This window comes from Parambassis ranga, chromosome 13 (genome assembly GCF_900634625.1).
Source record: "Parambassis ranga chromosome 13, fParRan2.1, whole genome shotgun sequence".
Classification (NCBI taxonomy): Eukaryota; Metazoa; Chordata; class Actinopteri; family Ambassidae; genus Parambassis; species Parambassis ranga.
This window is the reverse complement of record NC_041033.1, coordinates 17,287,815-17,311,574: the sequence shown is the minus strand read 5'-3', so window position 1 is coordinate 17,311,574 and position 23,760 is coordinate 17,287,815. Positions and strand designations below refer to the sequence as shown.

Genomic DNA, 23,760 nt, shown 5'->3' with positions numbered 1-23,760 from the left:
TTGGGTAATGTCTACACATTCAAATAGAAATGATTTGAATTATGGAAATTACATGGAATGTTGGTGGTATGAAGTTTATGTTCTTTCAAAAAAGATTACCTGTGACACCTGTTCTAGGTGGTACCACCTCTGCCCTGTCTGCCTGTAGACCAGGGCTATCCAATTTGAGACCCTCTATTCAAAATGATATTTCTTATTTTAAGTTAATGTTTGTTTAGTTGCATATTAATAAAAAGATTCCACTGCTGAGACACCCGCTGGGTACATCTGTTGTTTAATACTGTATATTAATAAATTACATTTGAATATATTGAAATACATTTTGAGTACTAATCTCTGTAATTACAGACAAGGTGTCAGGATTGTTAGTAAAAGTAGGACCCAGATGCAGACAACTGACAAAACAAAAGTTCAATAAAAAGTTGAGCTTTAATGTCTGTTCACCAAAACTCCAGAAACACCAGGAATAACAAGAGAAACCCAAACAAAGAAACAAAGACTTAAATAGACAGGGGTAATAAGACACAGCTGAACACAATCAGGGGCAGGTAATCACAAAAGGCGGGAAACACAGGAGGAAGTAAAACATATGGGAATACATCAGGAAGACGAGACTTTCAAAATAAAACAGGAAACAAGACCAAACCACAGGAAACATAACACACAACTACACACACACAGGGATGAAAGTACAAATATACTAAAATAACCAGGAAAACTGAAAGATTCACTAAAAAACAATATCAACCGAACACAGGGTCATGACATTAGGTCATCATCAAGGGCTAAAAAATTCCAGCATGTTCAACATGAGCCCTGCTGAATACTGCAAACTGCAGTCTGTGACCGTCCTTAACCATAACCCTAACCCTAGTTTTAACCCTAACCCTTATCCTTACCTAGGGTTAGCAACTGTCGTGGGGCGTAGATCCGCAAGTGAGCCCTAACCCACCTAACCCTAAATGTACTAGAGAATGTGATTATACCGATGAAGGAATCAAACCCACTATCAGCACTTTCTTCACCCACCTTTGACTTTATTCTGACAATTTGATTATCTGTATCAAAGTACCAAGACTATACTTAGATAGATACGTTAGTTCCCATTTTATCTTATTATTTGCTTAAATATTATTTACTGAACAGAATTGCTTTCCCTTTGCTTTTATATGTAAGGCTATGTGGTTCCTTGCTCTACACTGTTTCTTTGTACCTACACGGCAGGCTGTGAACTGTGCGTTTAGCACCATCTAATGGTCACATGTGCCCTGACTTTCGACTTTTTGATCAACACCTTAAAAGTATCATTTTGTCGTAGTATGTCCCTCTAAAACACTCATGATAAAAAAAGTCTTACTCTGTAGTGAGAGGCACAGCTTCCACACATAACTCTATGGATAAGTATAAATTGCTTCAGTCACTGCAACTGAAAGATGACTGTGTTGGTGAATGGAAGGCACTAGGCATGTTGCCAAGATCATGCCACACACACACACACACAGCGCCCTGGTGGCTAAGGTCAGTGCTTTCTCAAGGCAAAAAAATGGAGTGTGGAAAGGCTTGTGAAACTGCAGAAGAATGTGCATTTCTGTGTACACTATTGAGCTGACCTGAAGACAATTACTCAGGGCACAGTTTAAGTCCACAACAAGAGAGGCCCTGTGTACACAAGCCAGTTGATTGTAAGAGTCTAAATTATGCTTTTCAGGCTTAATTCACACATCAATCCACTGAGGCTCATGAATCCTGCCTTTGAGGAGAGGAAGTGTTTTTTACTGGAACATAATTACTCCTGCAGATATTCTGACAGCTAGGAGATTCTCCTGCTGAGGATGTGCTGCAGAACAAACAGCAGGAATTTACAAACTGGCTGTGAAACAAATATGAACATGTGTGACACTGTAATCAATGGCATTCACCCATTGAGCTCAGTTTATTAAGATTATGAAAGCAAGATAAGACAAACGAATACACATTATAAACTACCAATAAAATCTAGTGACTTCTGAATCTCTCCTTCACACACTGAGGGTGGAGCAGTCTGTCACTAGCTTCTTCCTCTCCACCATACAGGATGACTGCCACCAGTCATAGAAGGCCTTCAGGAGTGCCTTTCACTCCTCAGAAGGTAGAGCCTGCCCGCCCCTTCTTGTATAGTGTGTTTCTGTTATAAATCCAATCTAGTTTGTTGATGAGGTGAACACCCAGGTACTTATATGAGTCCACCTGCTCAACGTTATGGTGGAAAATATTAAGTTCTACTTAGTAATGCTCAACCACAGCTGGTAACTTATTGTGCTCAGTCCCACTCAAACTATAGGGAGAAGGCTTCAAGCCCTCAGTCTGAAAAACATCAAAACCGAACATGATAAAGTCGAAATCTCTGCATGGACTCAGGACCATTCTGAAAAGCGCTGTCATTGAACACAGTTCATCATTGTGTTGAAAGTAAAACCCTATGCCAAGACAACACACGCCAAAGAGGATCTAGCAAGACATATCTTTCTGATGTTTTTAGGAACCAACCACCATCAACATCTCCAGGCTAAAGAAGAGCAGAGCTGAAGTTCACATCACAGAATTAGGTATTTAACCCATCCATCTACACACACATCCACCACCGCACAACCAACATCAAGGGTTGAAGAAAGCAGGTTCATAGCACCACCCCATTGGCCAAACAAACAACATACACACAGGCACAGACATTTTTTGTTCAAATAAAACATTTAATTATAAAAAGAAAGAGCTCCAGGTACAATGTCTGGCAGACCAGACTCTGGGTGCAATGCTCAATAACAAACAGTAGAAAAAACTAAAACATACCAGAACAGAACATACTGTAATGAATTTTTGTATGTCATTAGGCTGCAAGAACCCCAACTTCTAAATTTGCATGGGTAAGTTATTTCACTGGGGCATAAAATGCAATGCAAAGATTGTATACTTACATGTAATCCTGAAAGGGAAAGTATTACTGAACACAAAACAAATGATTTCTAAAAAATTCACCTGAAGTTTGGGTCACTGCTGTTTAAAAATTTGTGTGTAAGCAAAAAGGAACAAGCCTGAATTTGAAGTGTTATTTCTTAGCAAATGAGATCTTCATGGCATTTGTTTGTGTTATCTTGAAGCCCTGTAGTGCATCCCGTGCAGCGCCTGCCTGCACCTCATTGTCAAACTCCACAAAGGCGATGTCGTGGCGCCCAGGGACCAGACGCACCTCCTTGAACCCTGGGAACCTAGAAAAAAAACAACAAGGTCACAATTAGCCTTAACACATATGAAAGTGCACAATTACGCACAAATTTAGTTGTTACTGACTGGTTGAAGAGCATGGAGAGCATGAGTTCGTTTGTCTCTTCTGGGAGGTTGGTGAGGAAGAGGATGTGATTGGGTGGATTTTCTGAAACCTGGAAGGAAAAAAATGGATGTCAGCATCACCAAGACAACAAGAAAAGTAAGGACAACACACTCTGTTAAACACTGTACCTGTTGAGGCATTTGGCCAGGCATCTGTCCAGGCATCATCTGACCGGGTATGGCACCAGGCGGCAACTGACCAGGTGCCATACCTGGAGGAGGCATCATGCCTGGAGGGGGCATGTAAGGCGGTTGGCCTGGAATGTGCATCATACGTGGTGCCTGGCTCATTGGAGGCATTCCCTAAAAAGAGATACCATTAACTTTTGAGTCTTTACCCTCCAAACTCCAATTACAGTGTCTATTGCTCAACCATTTAGTGTTAATAGTCATTAGACAAGACAAATGAGACAAGAATCTTTTACACAGAACTTCATTATCAATACTTACAGGCATAGCAGCAGGTACCCCAGCAACCATGGCCGCAGCAGCACCAGCTCCTTTCTTGGATCCTCCTCCCTCACTCCTGGGCTTCTTCTTCTCTTTCTTACGATCTCGCTCAACATAGGTTCCCTTCATTTTAGCTATGATATCAGAATCCTGTTTGGCATACTGGATACGCTACAGGCAAGACACAGACTTTACGTTAAACAAACAGCAACACCTTCAGAAGGTAGAATAACATATGCTACCTCACTGTTTAATTAACCTACCATGGGTTTGTCATAGAATGGGAATCCCTGCATGGACCTCAGTGCATTGGAGGCACTGTTAACCTCTTTGAAGATGACAAAGGCCTGACCCTTCATCTTTAAGTTTCGTGCCACTACGATGTCCAGAATTTGTCCAAACTGTGAGAAAATGGCGTACAGCGACTTTTTCAACTCTTCAAAAAATAAAAACAGATAAAGCGTTAGTTTAGTAAATTGGGTGGGCTGTGTTTAACAGGCGGGCTGAGAGTAGATATAACTCACCATCTTTCTTGATTTTCTCGTTCAGGTTGTTTATGTAGATTGTATGATTTAACCGCACCTCCGTCGTGGCCATTCTTGAACCTGCTGGCGAAAAGGAAAACAACTGAAATACTTATTTAAACAATTTTTGATTACAAGCAAAGCAGCTAACAACCCAGCCATCGTTAGCAACTACTCATAAATAGCGTGGGGGTGAGCGTTAGCCTACAAGCTAACAACTAGCTATACACGAGTTAGCTCATTTAGTATACTACAAACTTGAATCACCCATGATTAGATCGGATTATCGTTAGAGAATCGAATTACCTATGAGCAAAGCTGGTTGCGAAAAGCCTAACGGTAAATAAAATGCTTTAAAAACTGTTCAGGTCGACGCAAAAGAACCACTCACCTCGGAACGATGAATGAAAATCCCGGCCTTCTCAAATCCCGCTCGCTGTTCTCGCGGTAACAGGACGCGTTTCCGGTGTCACACTGAAAAGTTCCGTGTCCCAACAGATTCTACAACTAAGTGTTCTGCCTTACTTTTTTGCGTTTAGATACGTGCAGTGACCTCGCACGATGCTATCATATTATGTGATAAAAGCACTGTGTAGAACAAAAAATACAAAAGATGCCGATATCCAGGCAGTGTTTGACAGCTCAGGTTGCATGACGAGGTGTGGCACCTCTTTTTGTTCAGATAAGCTTAGCGCACTTCCACCGCCGTTTCCTTTTTTTAAGCTTTAGTGCGAGCTTCATTACCTGTTCAAATAATTAAGTAATGTCAGTGGAGACACTGGAGGGCGGTGTAGAGCTTTATTGCTGGTGTGTGGTCCCGCAAAACTGACAGAGAAGAAGAAGAGCGAAGAAACGCTGCCAAATATGGGAAGAACACCGGTGCTGTCAGCTCGCCCTGCTAGTCTGAAAGGTGGGTGTAGGATCAGCAACAGAATAATACAAGCTTTTTATCTTTAACCGATAACATGTTTACACCTCGTTTAAGACGAGTAGCATCCAAAATTGTACTGACAACTGTATAAAATCTTTCCGTCAGTGCAGCCTCAGGAGAAGAGTGTGTAGGTATGTATATCTTTTATAAACTACAGTGTAGTTGAACTTTAAGACCTGCTAAAGTTTGTCCTCTTTGCAAAGATTTATGCAGTACTAACCGAGCCACCACACCTGTCAGGGCAAATCCTATAGGAGCTCAAAGAAGATGTCAATGGAATGCACCCTGTCACCACCTCCTCCTCCTCCTCCTCCAGCGCCGGCGCCCAAAAAGAAGCTGTATCAGACAATAGCCAGCAACAGGAGTCCTGTAGAAGGGAATTACACAGAGGCATGCTTACTGCTCAGTCAGAGGGAGAGCAGGTTAGATTTACGATGCTTTTAACCATTAATGGGTTGTTATATTCTTGTCTGCATCTGGAAAGTTTCTGCACATGCATTTCCACTGACAGATGTTTTTACAAGTTAGCCATGGTTATTATATTTTGTGCAATTGTTACTCTGGCATGTCAGAATAGATAGATGATTATCAGGGGGGAATTTAGGTATTTAGTAGTAGCAGTAAACAGACACCACCTGATTGTACAAAGATCTGTCTGTAATGCAAAAACAGACCCGAATATTATCCAAGTATAAGGCCAGTTGAACTGAACACTGTATAAGTGCACTAAACATACTGTTTATTATGTGGTGGCAGTGAGAAGGGTTGTTTTTGTGCAGTTGTGTACCTATGTATTTTTCACTATCCGTTCTTTAGCTTCAGGAAGGACCTGCAGTGGATTCTGGTGAACTCATATGTGCCTTCCCTCATCCAAGATGGCCCACAGTGAGTCATTAACTTAGTATTATCACGCTTTTGTTTGCCAGTGACACATTGTTTGAAGAAATCTGTTATAAAACAAGTAGAGCTCTTACCACAATTATTATGGGGCTATTGACTTGAAAGTTTTTATGGTGAAGTCATAGTTAAAACTGTGTATTTGCCTGGGCGTGCCTGTGAAATTTGTTTACCTTCAAGGTGTGGCCTGGTGGCTTTGTGGATGGCGACTCACCTTCTACAGCCACAACTAAGTGTTGACATGGAGGCTGTGATTCAGACAGCAGTGAGCAGGGGCTACACCGCTCAGGGGGAAATGTTTTCAGGTGATTGTGTGTGCCTGCTGTTTTTGGGACTTTTCTAAATACCGATTTCCAATATGACACTTAGCTCCAGGAAGTTGATGCAAGCTGTGATTAGAAATGAGCTTTGCAGCTTTTTCATTTTGTTTTCCAGTCATCTAAAATGCAATTTCTGTTTCTATTTGTCATCATTTCAGCTGCTAACATGGCCCTGCTGGCAGAGGAAGTCTGTGGCTGTAGAGCTGAACTGCTCTCTGGGGGTTTGAGTGGTGATAATTATACAGCTGTCATAGCACACCTGTGGGGGAGGCAGCCTGTTCTCATCCCGTATCCTTGACTCAAGTTTGAAGAAAAACACTGTCTCTTTTTTTCTGCTATGTGTCTTCGAAATGTTCTAAATAGTCTTAAATTCCATGACAATATATAAAGATATATATATTTATATATATATCTGTCGCTGTCTCTTTTCTTCTGCTATGTGTCTTCGAAATGTCCTAAATACTCTTAAATACCATGACAATATATATAATAAAGATATGATGAGGACTACAACCATGAGCCATGCCAGCGTAGTGGACATAGGGCGCACTGGGCAGTTGCTTCAGGTAAAGGCTACATCTTCAGTTTCTAAACCATTATGGTGGCTCAGAAAAACTGAGGTGACTGTGAAAGTGGAGACATAATTCTTAAATTAAGCTAGTGTGTGTCCACACTGTAATCATATTTATTAATTCCAGGTGTTCTCCTCGGTGTGGACCAGGGGAGTGTCAGCCAAGAGCATATTCAGCCTGATCCCTCTCTGCCCTGGGTCTTCCTCACCTCTGACACCGGCTCACCTTGTCCTGTTGGCTGCAGAGAGGTTTACATCCTGGCTAAACAGGGTAAAAGCCTGCGCTACCAGCTGTGGAGTTTGGACAGTGTTTCCCAAAGCAACGGACAGCTGAGGATGATGGACCCTCAGCGGGCTAATGATGGGACCCAGTACGTGGTTCCTCAGGGAGGTGTGGAAGCCGGGCTGGCTGGGCAGACAGTGCTGCTCCACACAAGGACACAGAAGTAGTGATGAAGGCCACAGCTGTGTGGAATCTGGTTAAAGGTGTGACTCTAAACTATCATGTGTGACCCATTAAAAGTGGAGTATTGAAATGGGTCAACCTGATAGCTGAAACAATCCAAATGGGCTTCACAGTCTGTGTATGCTGCGTGGGGGATTACAGTAAAGTAATGTGACAGAATGAGATGACGTGCTGTTTTTCCTTTACTCACTATGATTTTGAAAACTTAAAAGCCTGCCCCAGCTCGTAATGGGGTACACCCTAGACAGGCCACCAGTCTATGGCAGAGCTGATTGTGTACACAGAAAAACATGATTAAATTTCAATACAGCTGAAAGAAAATTTCACACTATTATCATTGTAGTTGTTTCATTACAGACACCTCATGCTACCTCAGCATCATGTCATTTGAGTATTAAATCTGAATGTGGTTTTCATGCAATGTTAAATATACATCACTGGAAATCCTTTGCCTGAAATGTAATGTAATATTTCATTACTTTATTTGTTGCCTCCTGGCGGTGAGAGCTGCAGAGGTGCGTTTGAAAAAAACAAAAACTCTGAAACTCTTATTTTCAGTTTATTTGCAATCCACGACCTTCTGGACAACAATTTGAAAATCTCAACAATTTCCACCCATCTGCCTGTTTTTTTGTAAAAATGTGCTGCTTTTAAAGTACATATTGCAGATAAGACTCCAGTTTTTGTGCTTATATAAAGCAGCACCCACCTGAAAACCTGACAATTTTTACAAATATAGAGTTTGTGGGAGAAAATAGCCATAATACTTTGTAAACACCATTTTAATGCTTCTCTCATACTTTCCTTGACTTTCTGTGATGAAAAAAATGTAAATTCCAATTTCATGAAATCATGCTTGCAGCACTCCTGTAGCAAAACAGTGCAGCCTGACATCGTCAAAGGACATCTGGAAGACTGAGCATTGACCAACCTGCCACATTCCAGTTGAGGAATGACAGATACGCTTACAATCACTGCTCTCATATCTAAATACAACAGTGTTGTTTCTTTGTAAACTCTGCATACAAAAATTAAATCCCACAAACCTTGGTTTAGTGTAGGTAAATGCGATTTACACCAATGTCTTTGTGTTTTGCATTCAATTATGCATCACTCTTTCAATCATAAGACATTAAATTTTTTTCCAGTTAAATGAAATCTAACCTAAACAGACTGATCAGTTTAATCAGGAAATTCCAGTTTCAGATCACCCTTCACCACCGTTTTACTATAAAATTCTCAAAAGCAACACTGATGATCAGGGAGAATCGAGTGATAAATTCATGCTGAACTGTAAACCCAGTACGTCACTGCTGCATCTCACAGACACACAGGCACTGCTTGATTTGTTCAATGGCTTCATGAGGATCCATAGTGCAACAAATTCCAGACAAACAAGCTGCTTACTGTACAGTTAAAATGGAACAAAAAAACATCACTGCATTATCATACAAAAAATCCAATTAAGAAAACGCTTTAACTTTGGGATTAGATGTTAATCAGTTCATACTTGGGTGAACTCTTTGGAAGGAAAAATAGCACGAGTCCACTGTACTGGAATGATCAAACAGCTCCACCTTTAAAATAATAGGCACAGAAATTGTACAAACAAAGTAAGAAGGTAATACCAAGGCCAAAAACGAATATTTAAATTAAACTATTTACATGCTGAGTTAGTTAACACATGGTCGGACCAGTGTTTTAGTGTTGCTTAAACATCAAAAAGTATGGGCCATGACAAAAATCAAATTTCCCAACTTTCCCTGAAGGCATTGTGAGTTTTTCCCCAGATCAAGGCCATCTGAGATGACGGCAATGTGGAGGTCTGACTGACAGAGGGAGCTGCTGAGGAGAAAGGAGCATGTGGAAGTGACTGTCAGAGGACTGTAATTTAAATATTGAGCCACAGTCAATGTGACAAAAGTTACAATTGTGCATTAAATTTTCCATTCCTTTTATTTGCTTCTTCCTCCAAAGCTCCACTGAATGGATATCATCTGCCTTTGGCATAGTCCCACTTTGCCTACCCCTCTTACAAAGGTGCAAGTGGTTAAAGACACTTAGATCATGGTGTGAGTCTTGGGGGCCCTTGGCTGATCATTCCTCCTCCGTATCACAGTCTGTAATCATCACTCCCTTTCTTGTATCTCTTCCACCATCAGGACATCCACCAATCTTTTATTGCAGTTCTGAGTCTTATATTTCTCTCTCATGGTGCCGGTGAAAGCATACTGCTGAAGATGTCTATGAGGTTGTCCAGTCCCCACAGGTAGCCATCTTCCCTGTTGCCCTCCACCCAGGGTGTCCTGTGGTCCAGGGTCTGAGGGTCCGGGAGCAGAACTGTCTTCCCAAAATCAATCATCCACACTCTGGCCTTCCCCGACGTGTCGTGGACAAACAGAAGAGAGCTGCCCACAACCTGCAAGGGAGAAACCGGAGAGACAGGTGAGTTCAGGTATGTGAACAATTTAGAACAGAAGCTGATGGGATGATATCATGAATCTGGGACAACAGGTTTGTTCAGAAATCTTGAAAACTGAGTCTCACCTCATGTGTTCTGAAGAACTGTGACTGCTCGAGGACTGAGCGGAGTTCCTCCAGCCGCTGCAGGTAGAGCTTCTAAAAGAGATGCAGAGAATCAAAACATTACCACAGAAAGAGAAGGATGGTTGCACATGGAAAAAATAGACTTATTCATCTTCTTTCAACTAAACTGGTGGGCTTACATTCTTCATTGATGCAGCTGTTACTCAACCTGCCGTTTGGACATTAAACATGAAGCTACACCTCTTAGCTTTGCATAATTAATGCTCAGTTTCAGATTTGGTTGTGTCTGTGCAGACTGCATTTATAGTTAGCAAACCCTATAGAGCATGCATTTCACCTGCTAAAGAGGCCACTGATGGGAGTAACCCCCGAAAATAAACAACAACTGAAAGAGGCTGGAGCCTGAAAAAGCATCACAGGTCAATGGGTCCCAGGCTTGATGCAGTTAGTTAAGTCTTATTCACTTTAATCTACTTTAAGTCTGTCCATTCCAATACTTTCGCTCACATGAAAGTTGGGGTGGGTTAAAAAAAAGGTGCTATCTTCTAAGTTGTGTTTTAGATCTAGATGTATATACCGCACCTGGAAATAAAAGCTGAAATATTGATGTTTGTGTCATATTCATCTTTTGATGTAAATGTTTTTTTTTCAGTCTATAGCAAAAATAAAGGAATTGGCCTCACCGTTCCAATACCTTTTAGAGGGGAAATTTAAGGGAGTGGAGGCAAAACTTTCAGACAGATCCGGGTTACTAATTTCCCCCTTGTCTCTGTCTTGTGTGAAACCAATGTCACACCTTTTTTCTTCTGAAACTAAACAGTCAACTAGTAACATACCAGAATCTGAGTGTTGCCATCAACAAAGTCCTCTAAAGCCTGCATCACTTGGTCTTTGTGTTTTGTCTTCTTAAAGTTGGTGTTGCATGTTCCATCTGCTTTCTGTTGAAAAGGGAAACATAACGTAATGCACAGCTTGTTCTTCTTTCCATTTAAAACAACATTTAGGTCTATGAGGACTACACTTCATTTCACTAATTAAACCAAAGCCTGCTGGATCAGTCCTCAGATCCTGCTGCTGCACGCTATTATTGGCAGGAACAAAACGCAACAAACAGCAAATAATGTTCCCTAAAATAAATTTCACCGTCAGAACTTGCCTCTAATACTTGTTTGGCTGGAAAAAATAAAACCACAGCTGGCGGCCTTAAATCACCATGTCATCAGATATTTTCTTCCATGTCCGAGTAGCATGCAAATCTGCTATTGCTACGTCCTGATAACCAGCCCTGGATTTATTTTGGAAAGCTGTGCCTGCAGCCAAAAACCTCAAACTCACTGTTTTTCATTTGGACTCCTGTGTGTGTGGTCTGCCTTGTATATACATGACAAGTGTTTACTGTACTTATTGGTTTACTTCTTGCAGCAGAGACATCCAGCAGTGTTTATTCATCTCAGTAACACAGAGCTACCACCGGGAATGTGCTAAGTGTCCAGGGCGACCTCTGACCTTTATGCCTTCGATGCGGAAGCCCAGGGTGGCAGTGGAGCTAAGTGTCTCTCTCCACTGCATGTATCGGGGTTTGAGGATGCCCTGCTGGGCCCGTTCCTCCTCCGTGGGAGCTCCAGGGTCCACTGCCACCATCTTCTCATACATGTCCTTCCGCAAACGTGGACGCTCTCTGGCCTTTATCAGCTCCTCCTCCAAGTATGTCCTGAAAAGAAAAGGCTTAATATTTATTTTCATGTACAGTATCTTTAAATTTTATTTTATCACACTCTTATTCTGTTTTCTATTTCCTTAACTCCTATTGTGTGAATCTGTTGATGAAGACGTACTACATACATACATACATACATAAACATGCTGTAATAAACTACAGTACAAAAGCTGACAAAAGTCATACTTTTATCAATGCTATCTTACCTGCTGCCCATCTTACAGTCCATGATGGAGGGTGAGTCAAAGTCAGCTAGCAGGTCCTCCATCAGGTTATAGTCCTGCTCGTCTCTCTGCACGACACCGAAGTACCCAGGCACATAAGGACGCAGAGTGTCCTTCATCAGCTTCTGCAGACACTGCTGCTCACACTCACAGTATCGCTTCAACAAGCGTCCATACTCTCCAGCCTGGAAGTTACCTTGAAAAGAAAGACAAGAATGAGATTTAGAGCCAACATTTGGTATTTAAAGCGGATGCTTTTCTGCTTCAGCTGAGAGTTAACAGAGCATACTGACAGCCCTCTCTTATCTGTTCAGTAAATATGAAGCTGGAGCCAAGAGACAGCATTGAAACCCGACTTGTCATCACATTTTGGTTTGTGCACACATTAAGCAAATGAGGTGTGAGAGAGCTTTAAAGGTGGTGTTTACCTTTGGACAGAGAATAACTCTTTTCTAAGATCAACTTATGAACATTTGACAGAAATGACAATGGTATTATTCCTCTCTTCTTGATATGTTTCCAAGCTAAACTCTTAAAAAAAAAAACACATACAACTATATACATGCACCATCTTCATTACCTGCATGCCCAGCTAGCTGCACCCATGGGTAACGCTTCTTGAAGGACACCACAAAGGGGGACCAGTGAACCATGGTCTTCAGTTTCTGCCAGGACTTATTCTGGAAGAAGAACAACAAAGTATTTCATCCTGTTAAAAAAAAGTGTGGGCTGTCACACAAATGACAAATCTCAAGCGGTGACTAATCAGCGTCAGGATTCTCTGTCTCTGGTCAAACAAAACTCTGTGCCAAACGCAGGCCAATGGAATGATTATTCATTAAAAGGAAAACACACCCTGCAGTACGCACATACACACAAGTATGAGTAGACATTGGACAGACCCTCCCCTTCATCCAAGGCCAGGTGCATAACATACATGACAAAGCCCATTCATAAAACATTTACCAAAGGCACCACTGTAGTGTCGTAAAACAGAACCTCACTGTTTAAAGGTGTGTGTGTCTGTGTGTGTCTCTCTGTGTGTGTGTAATGGTTATCTGTGTTGGGAAACACCAGACTAAGGACAGTGTGTAAGAGGGGCTTTGACGCAAGCAGTGTGAGAGGAACCTGATTGATTAGAACATGTGTGGGAAACCACAACACATGGACAGCCAGTTCATAACGAGTGTGTGTGTGTTTCTCTTGAATCTGCAGTTATTCCTACTATTCTATATGTACTGTAAACCGTGTCTAATCAAGATGAGGGGGAAAAAAGGGGAGTGGGAGGCAAAGCAGGTTAATGTGAGCAATAAAATCAGGTACATGAGGCCATAATCATAAAAATTAATCTTTTTATAACTAAACCACTTCTGTGAATGATTGTTCTCATTGCTCAGCCTATCTCTGCTCTGCCTTCTTATCCCAACTGCTCTGTTGAAACTCTGTCACAATAAAGCAGTCCTAATGCAGCATTATACACACACACACAGTGGAAACAGTGGATCTGTGTTTGTCTTAGGAGAAGAAAAAATGCTTTGTTTGAGTTTAATCTGTGCTGTTTTGTAACTCAGTAAACCTTGAAGGTCTGAAAAAAACACATTTTTCAGGCTGCTTGTTATTATAAGTGACAGAAAATAATCTGCTTATGTTAGTGGAAGAAGATTAACAGAGTTTGTGTGTTAAATGTTAACATTTAAGATGTGATTTTAAAACTTTTACTGAAAATGACTTTGTAAGGTCTTTATAAACAGAGCATGGATGTTGTGTATAAATAATGTAAATATACAGCAAGTTTGTCCTATAAAAACTGTTACATAACTATCAGAACAAACTTACATCATTATTAAACCAAATGTTACAAAAATGCAATATATATCCCAAAACAAAGATATAACAAAGGTCTGAGAGAGAGACTGTTCTCAGATCTGGTTTGTACTCAACAGCTGGTCAATGTCAGGACTTTCAGCAAGAGGGAGAGTGAACACTAGATGTTGGGGAGCTGAGCCTTCAATCGCATCAACAGATTAACCCAGCCATGACCCCCGCCACCTCAGGGCCGAGAACAATGATGAAACAAGCTAACGAATTTTACCATCAGTGCAACACCAGACTTTGCAACATGACAGGAATTCTGCCTCTTGCTCATTTTGACATGGTTTACAAATCAAAACTGACCCCACAGAAATGCATTCACAAGTTATTGGTGACAAACTCTGACTAATTTTGACCTGATGGGCCTGACAGATGCCACGTGCTTCTCTTCACGGATAATTTCTTGACTAGTGAATGTTTGATATCCTCTCTGCAGCACTGAGGGAGCGTCTTTGCTTCATACACAACTCTTTTTCTTTTTGTTATTTTTGTCAGGATTACTTTGCAATCAGATCACACTACACAGTCAAAGTACCCAACCTTAACCATAAACTCCTAGCCTTATCACATATCACATACCTTGAGTCATAACAGAACACAACAAGCAGACACTCCATAGTCGGTAAAACTGTCACCAACAGATGCTGCTTTAAAGGCTAATTATGAACCTGTTATGTAAGATTCAGACAAAAACACACACCTATTATCAGATTCTATACTGTATGTGTGTATGTGAAACTTCCTGTTAGATCAACAGATTTTTTGCTGAAGTCATGTCTATTTGCGGCCCCAACACACACACACATTGTGTTTACCTATCAGATTTTTGTCGAGAGATTTGTTTTATTTAGCTATTTTTAGCAGCATCTGTCCTCATGACAAGATGATCTTAGTGACAGATGAAAGTCACAGGTGATGAGAGGAGAGGAAGGTGAGACAGACACTCAAACCTCCTGTCTCTCTTGTTTCACGTCACTGATCCACATCTCTAATTGCTTTGTGCTGACAGCTTCATGCGCTGCCTCTGTGGAGTCAAATGTGCCACTTTTAATATTACCAGCTAAATATTCTGCTGGACCTTAAAGGTGTTTTGCTGAATGTTGAGGATGACAATGAACTGTTGGTTTAGCTCAAAATTATATAAGTGCATCCCACACGCTGAGGTCAAATTTCACCCCGCACAGTCAAAACTTCAGCATCTCTGCTTTCTCCTTTATATAACTCATGAGTACATAACAGAAATGATTCTATTTTTCTCAGAAATGTGTATGTGTTTGCCCTTTTCCATTTTACCCTCTTTAAAATTGCTGAAATTCCTTTGCTTGCCTCTAACTGCCCTTCAAGGGTCTATCTGCCATTCACATGACAACAACAGGCAAACTGACAAGTGAGTGTCACACATACCACAAAGATTTGTCACATGGACACTTGGTATATATACCTTGCTAAAACTAAACCAAAAGTCAATTTTAACACCATATCCTTTACCTTTGAGATTTTAGATGGCTTTAATTGGTTGTGCTGTTTCCAACATTTATCCTATTTTACTTTTCAGCTCCAATAGCTCTATTTAGTCAATTCACATGAAGATAATGAACTTACATTCTGAAAAATTGACTGATTGCATCAAGCAATATTATCTGAAACTTGATGGTCCTGTTGGTTGGCTTTACTAACTTCTTAACCCTGACAGAGTTCACACACCGAACAGAACACAGGCACATAGTGTTACAGGAATAAGACAATCAGCTATCAATCACATTGCATTTGAATAACCAAACCTGTCTCCCGAATGTGCTATAATCTGCCCTCACATCATCTTTCTAAAGAAACATAACGTCAGCAAACGTATCTGACAGCGTGTTGCTAAAGTAAGCTGAATTTAGGCTGCAACGCTAGATCCGTTGTCACGATCCATTCCTTACCTGGCACACGGAGCAATAGTGGAGGAGGAGGCAGGCGCTGACACAGGCACACACTGCCCCAGAGACGAAGCGAGAGCGAAGCCAGCACAAAACACTCTGCACCATCAGCACAGGGTCTCCCCAGTCCAACGCTACCAGGGAAGAATTCTTCCCTGCCTGCTGGAGATCTTTCACAGTCATCTACTGCCTTCTACTACCGCCGCCAGTTATTTAGCTTCAGTCAACCTGTAAACCACTGCTGTAAATAATCCCTCAGACAGACTGTTTCTCCTTCCACAGCCTCTTTTTGGCATCCCGATTCTAAATTTCTCCAGTTTCAACACTTGAAAACTCCTCCCTTCCTCTCTTTACACTTTCTCAATACATACCTTTGTTGCTTTCATCAAACATATCCACTCACAGACCTAAAGCTGTAACTTCTCTCTTTCTTCCTACAGTCTGTAAATTGAAGTAGACCTCTCATCATTTACTTCTTCCCTGTATATCTTTCACTCTCTGCCCCTGAAGGTACAAGCCTCCACACAATGAGCCGTCTTCTCAGTGTAACCTTTGTTCTTCTCCTGTCTCTCTCCCCCTCATCCTATAATCCCTGCAGGGCCTGTGCTGAGCCCCATGCTGAGCCAATCTCTTGCCAGATTCATGACTGACATGGCAGCATGGGGGTAGGGACAGCAGGCTGTACTTCTCTGTACCCTCCCAGTGCTCTCCTATTATCTGCATGACAAATTCCTAATAACTGTGCAACCTACAGAGGTGTGTATGTTTGCAGAGACAAAGCAGAACCTGTCAGACGACCATCATCAGCTACACAAGTGACAACTTAAGCATAAACCAAGTGTGTTTTCAGGTACAGGTAGAGCTCAAAACTTCTATATAAACCACATCCCGTTCCCTTAACTCAAGTCTTTCTGTGCAGAAGCAGCTCAGCTGTGTGAACACACAGACGATGGCACAGTTTACAAACAAGAGATAGGCAGTACTGACTTTTATGGTGCTATTCATTCAACTGCATGACCGTCTACATAGCTCTTGTGCCAATCATTAAATAAAATAAATGTTGAGATATTTTTTATCCTCAATTTGTTTTTTTTTCCTTCTTTTTGTGCCAGTGAGTCTCTTAGTGGTGCTAAAAACTCCTTAATGCATTTGCAGTTGTCCATGTTTATAAATCCAATTAGTAATAGAATAATGAAAATGTTTCAGTTTCAGTTTATTTTTGAGCTTGCATATGGACTTTTTTTAAGCAAGAAACACAGGTTTTAAATTACTATTATTATTAAATTTACTCAGTATAGTCACCTAATTTTACTGGGTAATGCCAGCACACCTTTAACACCTATTTATTTTTAATTTCTACACATAAGATATGATTTTAAAGATTTTTCCCCTCTAAAGAGCCAAAAATGAATCTGCCTTTTGAATGCATTTTCCCCTATATTTATCCATTTATTCGTCTACCAATGCCTCAGTCCTTCCTGTAGGGTATATGTACTCTATATTTTTTTTCAGCTAAAATAAATAATATAAATATTAAATAAATAACAATAATAATAAAATAAGCATGGTGGTTGGCTTTTATAAACACATTGGTTTTTACCTGTAGCACACAGCATATCATTTCAGTTAACACTGACATTATGCAGCTCTGACTGAGCACCATGACATGTGCTGTATTTGTAAGTGCTGTGGGACTGCCGCGTGGGACGGAAAACAAGTCTGCAATTGTTGCTCATGAGTGAATAAGCATGCATAAATAAGAATAATCATCACGTGTAGGCTACATTCAAGGTTTCAGTGTGTGTTGTCTGTCTGGGCTCTATCTTTTGTCAGCTTACCCTAATTTTCCTTCTTGTTTTTTTTTTTTGTTCCACTGTATGTCTCACAGAGTCTCGGGAGGGAAAATGTTAAACTTTTGAACAAGGCTGAACGTGTGGGAAGAAAAACAGTGTCTCAAAATCTGATAATAATGCAAAATAATATGCACATTGTTGAGCTGAGCAGATATTCATAGGAATTTACATCCAATAGCATTCAAATGTCAGGGACAGCATAGACACTGTCAGTGAGAGAGAGAGAGAGAGAGGGAGAACAAGACAAGGAGAAAAAAAGTACCATATATGGCAAAGACGTCGCCTAGCAACCCGCTCAGCCTTCAGCCCAATTTTCCATGACACACACTAAACTCTGAATGCAAGACGGCATCGCTGCAAGTGTTTGCGTGTGTGTGCGCGCGCAACTATCTGCTCACGTCACCTAGCACACAAAATGTGTATGTAAGGTTTGGCTGGGAGATGACAGCATAGTTACAGCATTTTTTCAAAGCCAATAACAAACATACGCACACCCTTGTTCTATGAACTTACGACAGAGAACAACAGCGCATTTACACAACTGCACAGAGGACACAACTTGCCCATTAAAAACATGCTCTTATCTGAAACCACAGCCAGGCGTCATCCTGTTTGTTACAACAGCTCAAGTGCAACTCCTCAGGTTGCTCATTTCCTGGCTGACAGTTTAAATGGCCAGGAAATTGCTCTGTATGCTGACCTGCTGATTCAATGGATCATTACAGTTACTAGAACTGAATCAATACAATTGCCATGTGTAGAAATGTGTGTTTCCACATGGTACCTTTATGACTTCAAAAACATACGAGAAGTATTGCAAGCAGGTCGCCAACCCTTTTGGTAATTGATTGGTTAATTTGTTAATGTTTGTAAGCATTAACTCCTAATTTTTCTACACTAATGTTAAGTTATACTGCTTTATTACAACATAAACTGTATTATGTAACATGTTAAGCTCTCACGTTGGAATCATCTAACATGATACATCACTATTTTTATGACTCTGTGTAGTTAAACATTCACATACGTTTCTGTGTTAAGTTGTACAGATTGATTTGTGTTGTTTGTTTTACAGTATCTACCCAAATTAAATCAACTTATAATTGGAATGTTGGATGTTTTTGTGTGTAACAAACACGTGAGCACTTGTGGTGCATTTGTTTCATTGGTTTGCTTTGTAAAGACAGAGTGCCCTCTCTGAAAACCACTGGAGGGGGAAAGCTGGCGCCACAATGTACAACTAAGAGCTGAAATGCTTGTAAAATGTCTGTAGCTGTAAAGCAATACAGAGTTCAGCCAAATAATTTCTTGTACCATCACAAGTTAATGTAAACTCTCTGTTAACAACAAAAATACCAATATCACTGTTGCCTAAAAGTGACTTTTGGATTTTTAGAGGTGCGAGAAAAGGCGAGAAAATAAGCCGACACCACTAACTTCATGTTGCTGTTTAGACTTGCTTACTTGCTCACGTGATTCACAGCAAGAAACTTGTTATTACACTATTAGATTAGAGCCCAACTCCACCTCATAGGGACAGTAAACACTAAGACCTTTGTGAAAAACCGATAACTAAAATATGTTAAAGCATGGTTTTAACTGGTCTCAGCTGCTGCCAAAAATTTAAAAAGAGTGAATTTCTATGTCACACTCTCCTCAGGAAAAAATACATCCCTGAGGCAGAGTCTTTTAGGTTGCTGGGATCATGTCAGTACATTTAACACAGTGACAGCTGAACATCTTTCTACACTATTGCTTAGTGATGTGACACAAACAAGAAACCTGGACATTCAGGATTCAGATGTGACAAGTGAAAATACTGGAAGAGCGTCTCCAGCTTGGACATCCTGTTTTCAACACATTCCAGGAATGTCTAGTCAACAGTGCATCAAAGCTTCCTGACAGAGGGAGGAAATGTCCTGCTTGCAAAAACTTTCTATGAATTCTCACGTCTGGAACAAATGCATACAGTCAGTGTTTAAATGGCCCTATGATTGAGCTCATCAGAGCCATGTGATCATGATGAGGCAGGCTGCTGATGGAGGTTGGGGGATCAGCACAGCACCAAGAGGCACTTTTGTTATTAGTGCACAGCAGATGGAGTAGATCTGGAAAAACATGAGTCTTCATGTTATCTGATGACTAAACAAAGTGCCTGTGGCCAGACCTGTCACTGGATACAAGCCTTTTTAACCTGTTCATGTCCTGTGCATTGTGGGCACAATAAACATGGATTCTGTAATCAAAACATTTTGCACCTGACAGCATGATACCTTGTGTGGAACCTTTGACCCTACTCACACTGTATGGATGCCATCATATATGGTCAATTGCACAATATTTGCATTTTTTTACTAAAGCAGTGAAATCGGTTTATGATCTTTGTCAGGTTGCTTTCAATTAATTTACAGTAGCCTACATATTTAAAATAGGATTACTGATTATTATGATTAAATTGCACAGCTGATTGTAAGGAGGAAAAAAAGACACTCACCCCTGTCCCATCATCTGGGCTGCACAGAGACCTGGCTGGAGACAGACTGGACTCGATGTCGCTGCCTGTGAAGTCGTCCTCAGACTCCTCGAAGGAGGAGGCGGAGGACAGGCCGATGGAGGACGAGTTGGACAGCTTCCTCGGCGAGCGCATCAGAGCTGGGGACCCTCCGCATCCGCTGTCCGAGCAAGGGGACTCATCATCTGGGTGAGGATCCAGACCCGGGCCGGTGCTAATCTCCGTTCGCTCGGTCAGGTGGGACTGTGTCACATCGGGGCGGCTCGGACTGGGGTCCCTTGTTATGATGAGTTTGGGGATGGGTCCTTTAAAACTCTGGCCTCCTGTAGAGCTCTCGTGAGTCTGATCAGAGTCGTTCTGACTCTTCGTCTCAGCCGGACACAAGCTGCTTTGGTCACCGGCCGCTTTGGAAACCGTGCTACAGTCAGTTTTTGTCATTGTAGTCTTAACGGGATGATCCGATGTCGACTGTCCACCATCCAAATGTTTACCCAGCGGCAAGCTACACACTGTCCGCTCAGTTTCTGGGTCAGTGGGGACCAGAGGGGCTGAACTCAGACTAGCATCTGCAAATAGTCTAACCTCAGACACAATACGATTTTCCCCCAGTGGCTGATCTTCCATGGCCCTCGTCTGGGGGTCCGAGGCATTGTGCTCTCGCACCGCCTCGCAGCCCGCACCGCTGAATTCACCAGTCCACGTTTCCAAGCCTGACGCATCGGACGAGCCAGCCACTGCCTCTCGGCTCACGGCTTCATTTAGGCCGGATTGTGTCTCTAAACAACCCGGAGGTGGTGCTTGATGTTCCTCAACCGCCGACAAAACCTCGTCCCTCGGCAACTTTCCTACTCTGTGTCCGCGGCGTGCTGCTGGATCTCCGGTTGCGTTTCCGCAACCTAAATCCGCTTCAATTGGACTCGAGTCTCGCTTTCTCCGTCCCAGACACGACAGCACTTTATTTTTCATCGGATTCCTGTTCAGGTCGTCTTTCCGTTGCTTCTCTCCGCTTCTGAATCTGCGGATACGGAGTCGATGGGCTGTCTCGCCCGCTTTCCACTTCTCTCTGCCTGGGGTGGCGGTGCTGTGCGAAAGATCTGATCGATTTTGGCCCATCCTGCATGCCGTAGGAGCAACGTTGACCCAGACACACCCTCAAGACTTTGAACTATTCAGACCGTGACTCCCGTAATTTACAGTAAGACATTAGTCACAGGATCCCTGTGTTAATCCTGGGAAGTCTTACACTGATCCATCCTGTTTGTCCTTTTGTATCTGTAAGAATAACCAGATGATGAATTATTTGACACATGAACAACAGACAACAGTAACAATAGACTCCTTTACTGTTAACCATTAACAGCACATGTAGGCACCTCCATATTCTTAACTGCTACAGTAAACACAGGCAGTGGTTTATAACAGGGGCTGGCCGAAGAATGCCAATTAATCAATGATTTATCACCTCTGAAACTCAGATTTTATTTCCTATAGGACAGAAACTTAGTGATGGAAGTCACACATCAACTATAATGGAACACATTCACATACAAAAACATGACTGGAAAAAATGTATAATATTCCAGAAAAACAGCAGAAGAGTGGAAACAAATTCAAGGTTCCACAGAGTTTCTGACTCAGTTCCATTAGTGTAACACTGCCCTCATGTGTCTGGACACTGTACCCCTGTCTAAGTAAGGTTCATGTACTATGTGATGGCTGGACTACATGTACAAATGTTTTGATTAAAAAGTGCAGAAAAAGGTGTGTAGTTGGTACAAGGGCATAAAAAGCAGTAGTTAAACTGGATTAAATTAACCTGTTTAGTCAAATAACCAAATGACTTAGTGATTAATCAATCAAGTAAAAAGAGAAAGAGGAAATTAAACACCATTTTGCCTCCTATTACTTTACAATGCAGAGGTATCTTAAATATGAATTCTGTTTTGCCTGTTTTGAGGCCTACAGTCAATCTCCTGAATCAAGTGGTAAAAGCTAATCTGGTAAAAATGCATCATGTTATTAAGCATTTAGAGGATCAGTTGGTTAAAACCAGCCAATTTCAAGAAAGTATTAAAAAGGGTCTAACACATACATGCATGTATATTAAGAAGGCAGCAGATGCACACATGTGAACTTCAACTTTGTTTGGTCAAAGTGAAGAAATAGAAAACATTCCTCTAAGGCCAAATAGTTTACACGTAGTTACAAAAGACAAAGTGTAGTCCTTTCACCCAATTATACACACATTTCATGGTGTCCTGGAACAAGCATGAGTACTGTGCATTAGACATGGTGAAGAGCTGCTGAGGTTTATTAACTGTCATTTACTGTGACAGCACTGCTGCTGTCAGAAGGAATGCTCACAGAACGGAAATAAGACAGGAAGGACAACAATGGAAAGAACAGCTCATCACAGGCCACAGATACACTCACTCAAGAACATTCTTGTGTAATTAGGATCAAGACTAATCATATAAAGTGATTCAACGCTGGACCCATGTGTGCCCATGCACACACACACACACACACCCAAACTATGACGCATACTTTATGAGAAACTGGCCAATTTAAAACAAATTTAAACCAAGACATCAGAACAATCCACAGTAGTCATCTGTCCCTTTATATTTGTCATATATTCTACATATAAACAAACGAGTATGTGACCACAATGGAAAATACTATACGATGGAGAAATTAGGGATTTGCACAAAGGTTGCCTGTTAAATTTAAGGTTTTATTTCTTCTTATATGTATAGTTAGTAGAACTGTGCATCTAGATAAGAGGTTTTTGTTTGATATAAAAGGCTTACAATCCAGGCTTTATACTGGCCAAAGGTCATGCAGTGATGAATACACATTTTAGACAATACGAAACATACAAACTGATTTAAAGCACAAACTAGAAAATAGATTCAGCCGAACTCACCGGTCAGATCCTGAGTTCCTCCTCTGGTGCTTGTGAAGCAGCTGTTAAACGGCTGACACTGATGTGGAGGTTTAAAGCTCACGGCAGGTTGTGGAGATAATGTGTCCGTGGCTTTTCTGTTCAGTGTGTGTTTGAAATGCTGCTGTGTGATAGTATCAGCATGTGGTTAAACTAAAAGAGGAAACGCTCGTCAAAACAGGGGCAGGTCTAGCTAGCTAACGTTCAGGCTGTATGTCAAGCGACACCTCATTTAGCTAACTAGCTTTCTACAAACTAAAGTTAGCAACGACACAGCTTTCTGAACAATATACGGTAAATTCCAGAGAGTGAATCCAAAGACAATTAAGCAAAAATGTTAGTAGCCACATTTAAAAGTTACGGCCAATACTATGACTAAAAAACGTAACAAGCAGACAGCGGAGTGGGAGTGGGCTGTCAGTGAATTTAAAGGTGCTGCCTTCAAATACTCTAGTTTGTAGACATTTAAAGCGTGACACTTTTAAAGAAAAAGCATTCCATAACTTTATTGACACCATTTTACATTTTTCAAAATAGCTCATTAAGACTCCAGGTTGAAATAAATACAGTCCTTTTGATAATATATTCCGTTTGAGGATAAATAAAAATAAAAATAAAATAAAATAAAATAAAATAAAATAAAA

At 41.2% G+C, this 23,760-nt stretch overlaps 3 protein-coding genes across 11 annotated transcripts; 1 reads left to right on the top strand and 2 right to left on the bottom strand.

Moving 5' to 3' along the window:
• Positions 1–2,765: 2,765 nt before the first annotated feature.
• Positions 2,766–4,802, bottom strand: snrpa (small nuclear ribonucleoprotein polypeptide A). 3 transcript variants are annotated; one of them, XM_028419836.1, is made up of 7 exons: positions 4,729–4,802; positions 4,338–4,418; positions 4,077–4,249; positions 3,814–3,984; positions 3,493–3,666; positions 3,325–3,413; positions 2,766–3,242 (listed from the first exon to the last, which is right to left on the bottom strand). In XM_028419836.1, exons 2-7 carry the CDS (start codon positions 4,408–4,410, stop codon positions 3,083–3,085), a joined length of 840 nt encoding a protein of 279 aa, XP_028275637.1. In that variant the 5' UTR covers positions 4,411–4,418; positions 4,729–4,802; the 3' UTR covers positions 2,766–3,082. The 3 variants fall into 3 exon arrangements, with proteins under 3 accessions (XP_028275637.1, XP_028275638.1, XP_028275639.1); XM_028419837.1 differs by having other exon boundaries at positions 3,083–3,242; positions 4,338–4,421; positions 4,729–4,781; XM_028419838.1 differs by lacking the exon at positions 4,729–4,802 and adding an exon at positions 4,644–4,709 and having other exon boundaries at positions 3,083–3,242.
• Positions 4,803–4,953: 151 nt separating this feature from the next.
• actmap (actin maturation protease) lies at positions 4,954–8,013 on the top strand. Of its 7 annotated transcripts, none has more exons than XM_028418947.1 (8): positions 4,955–5,247; positions 5,374–5,399; positions 5,509–5,690; positions 6,085–6,153; positions 6,346–6,470; positions 6,644–6,773; positions 6,981–7,051; positions 7,184–8,013. In XM_028418947.1, the coding sequence occupies exons 3-8, from the start codon at positions 5,536–5,538 to the stop codon at positions 7,504–7,506; spliced, it is 873 nt and encodes a 290-aa protein (XP_028274748.1). In that variant the 5' UTR covers positions 4,955–5,247; positions 5,374–5,399; positions 5,509–5,535; the 3' UTR covers positions 7,507–8,013. The 7 variants fall into 7 exon arrangements, with proteins under 7 accessions (XP_028274749.1, XP_028274748.1, XP_028274743.1 ...); XM_028418942.1 differs by having other exon boundaries at positions 4,956–5,247; positions 5,379–5,399; XM_028418944.1 differs by having other exon boundaries at positions 4,956–5,247; positions 5,379–5,399; positions 5,472–5,690.
• Positions 8,014–8,068: 55 nt separating this feature from the next.
• Positions 8,069–23,504, bottom strand: itpkcb (inositol-trisphosphate 3-kinase Cb). The gene is made up of 8 exons (XM_028418941.1): positions 23,099–23,504; positions 20,152–21,441; positions 12,591–12,690; positions 11,993–12,206; positions 11,576–11,780; positions 10,906–11,007; positions 10,070–10,141; positions 8,069–9,941 (listed from the first exon to the last, which is right to left on the bottom strand). Exons 2-8 carry the CDS (start codon positions 21,280–21,282, stop codon positions 9,732–9,734), a joined length of 2,034 nt encoding a protein of 677 aa, XP_028274742.1. The 5' UTR covers positions 21,283–21,441; positions 23,099–23,504; the 3' UTR covers positions 8,069–9,731.
• Positions 23,505–23,760: the final 256 nt, after the last annotated feature.

Excerpts from the sequence above, each read along its gene's own strand:
- snrpa (XM_028419836.1), bottom strand. The coding sequence starts at position 4,410 with ATGGCCACGACGGAGGTGCGGTTAAATCATACAATCTACATAAACAAC. Across the intron at positions 3,985-4,076 it reads CATTCTATGACAAACCCATG|CGTATCCAGTATGCCAAACA; the intron begins GTAGGTTAATTA and ends TCTTGCCTGTAG. Across the intron at positions 3,414-3,492 it reads CTGGCCAAATGCCTCAACAG|GTTTCAGAAAATCCACCCAA; the intron begins GTACAGTGTTTA and ends TTTTCCTTCCAG.
- actmap (XM_028418947.1), top strand. The coding sequence starts at position 5,536 with ATGTCAATGGAATGCACCCTGTCACCACCTCCTCCTCCTCCTCCTCCA. Across the intron at positions 6,774-6,980 it reads AGGCAGCCTGTTCTCATCCC|ATATGATGAGGACTACAACC; the intron begins GTATCCTTGACT and ends TATATAATAAAG. Across the intron at positions 7,052-7,183 it reads GCACTGGGCAGTTGCTTCAG|GTGTTCTCCTCGGTGTGGAC; the intron begins GTAAAGGCTACA and ends TATTAATTCCAG.
- itpkcb (XM_028418941.1), bottom strand. The coding sequence starts at position 21,282 with ATGGGCCAAAATCGATCAGATCTTTCGCACAGCACCGCCACCCCAGGC. Across the intron at positions 11,781-11,992 it reads GACTGTAAGATGGGCAGCAG|GACATACTTGGAGGAGGAGC; the intron begins GTAAGATAGCAT and ends TTTTCTTTTCAG. Across the intron at positions 10,142-10,905 it reads ATGGCAACACTCAGATTCTG|AAGCTCTACCTGCAGCGGCT; the intron begins GTATGTTACTAG and ends CATCTCTTTTAG.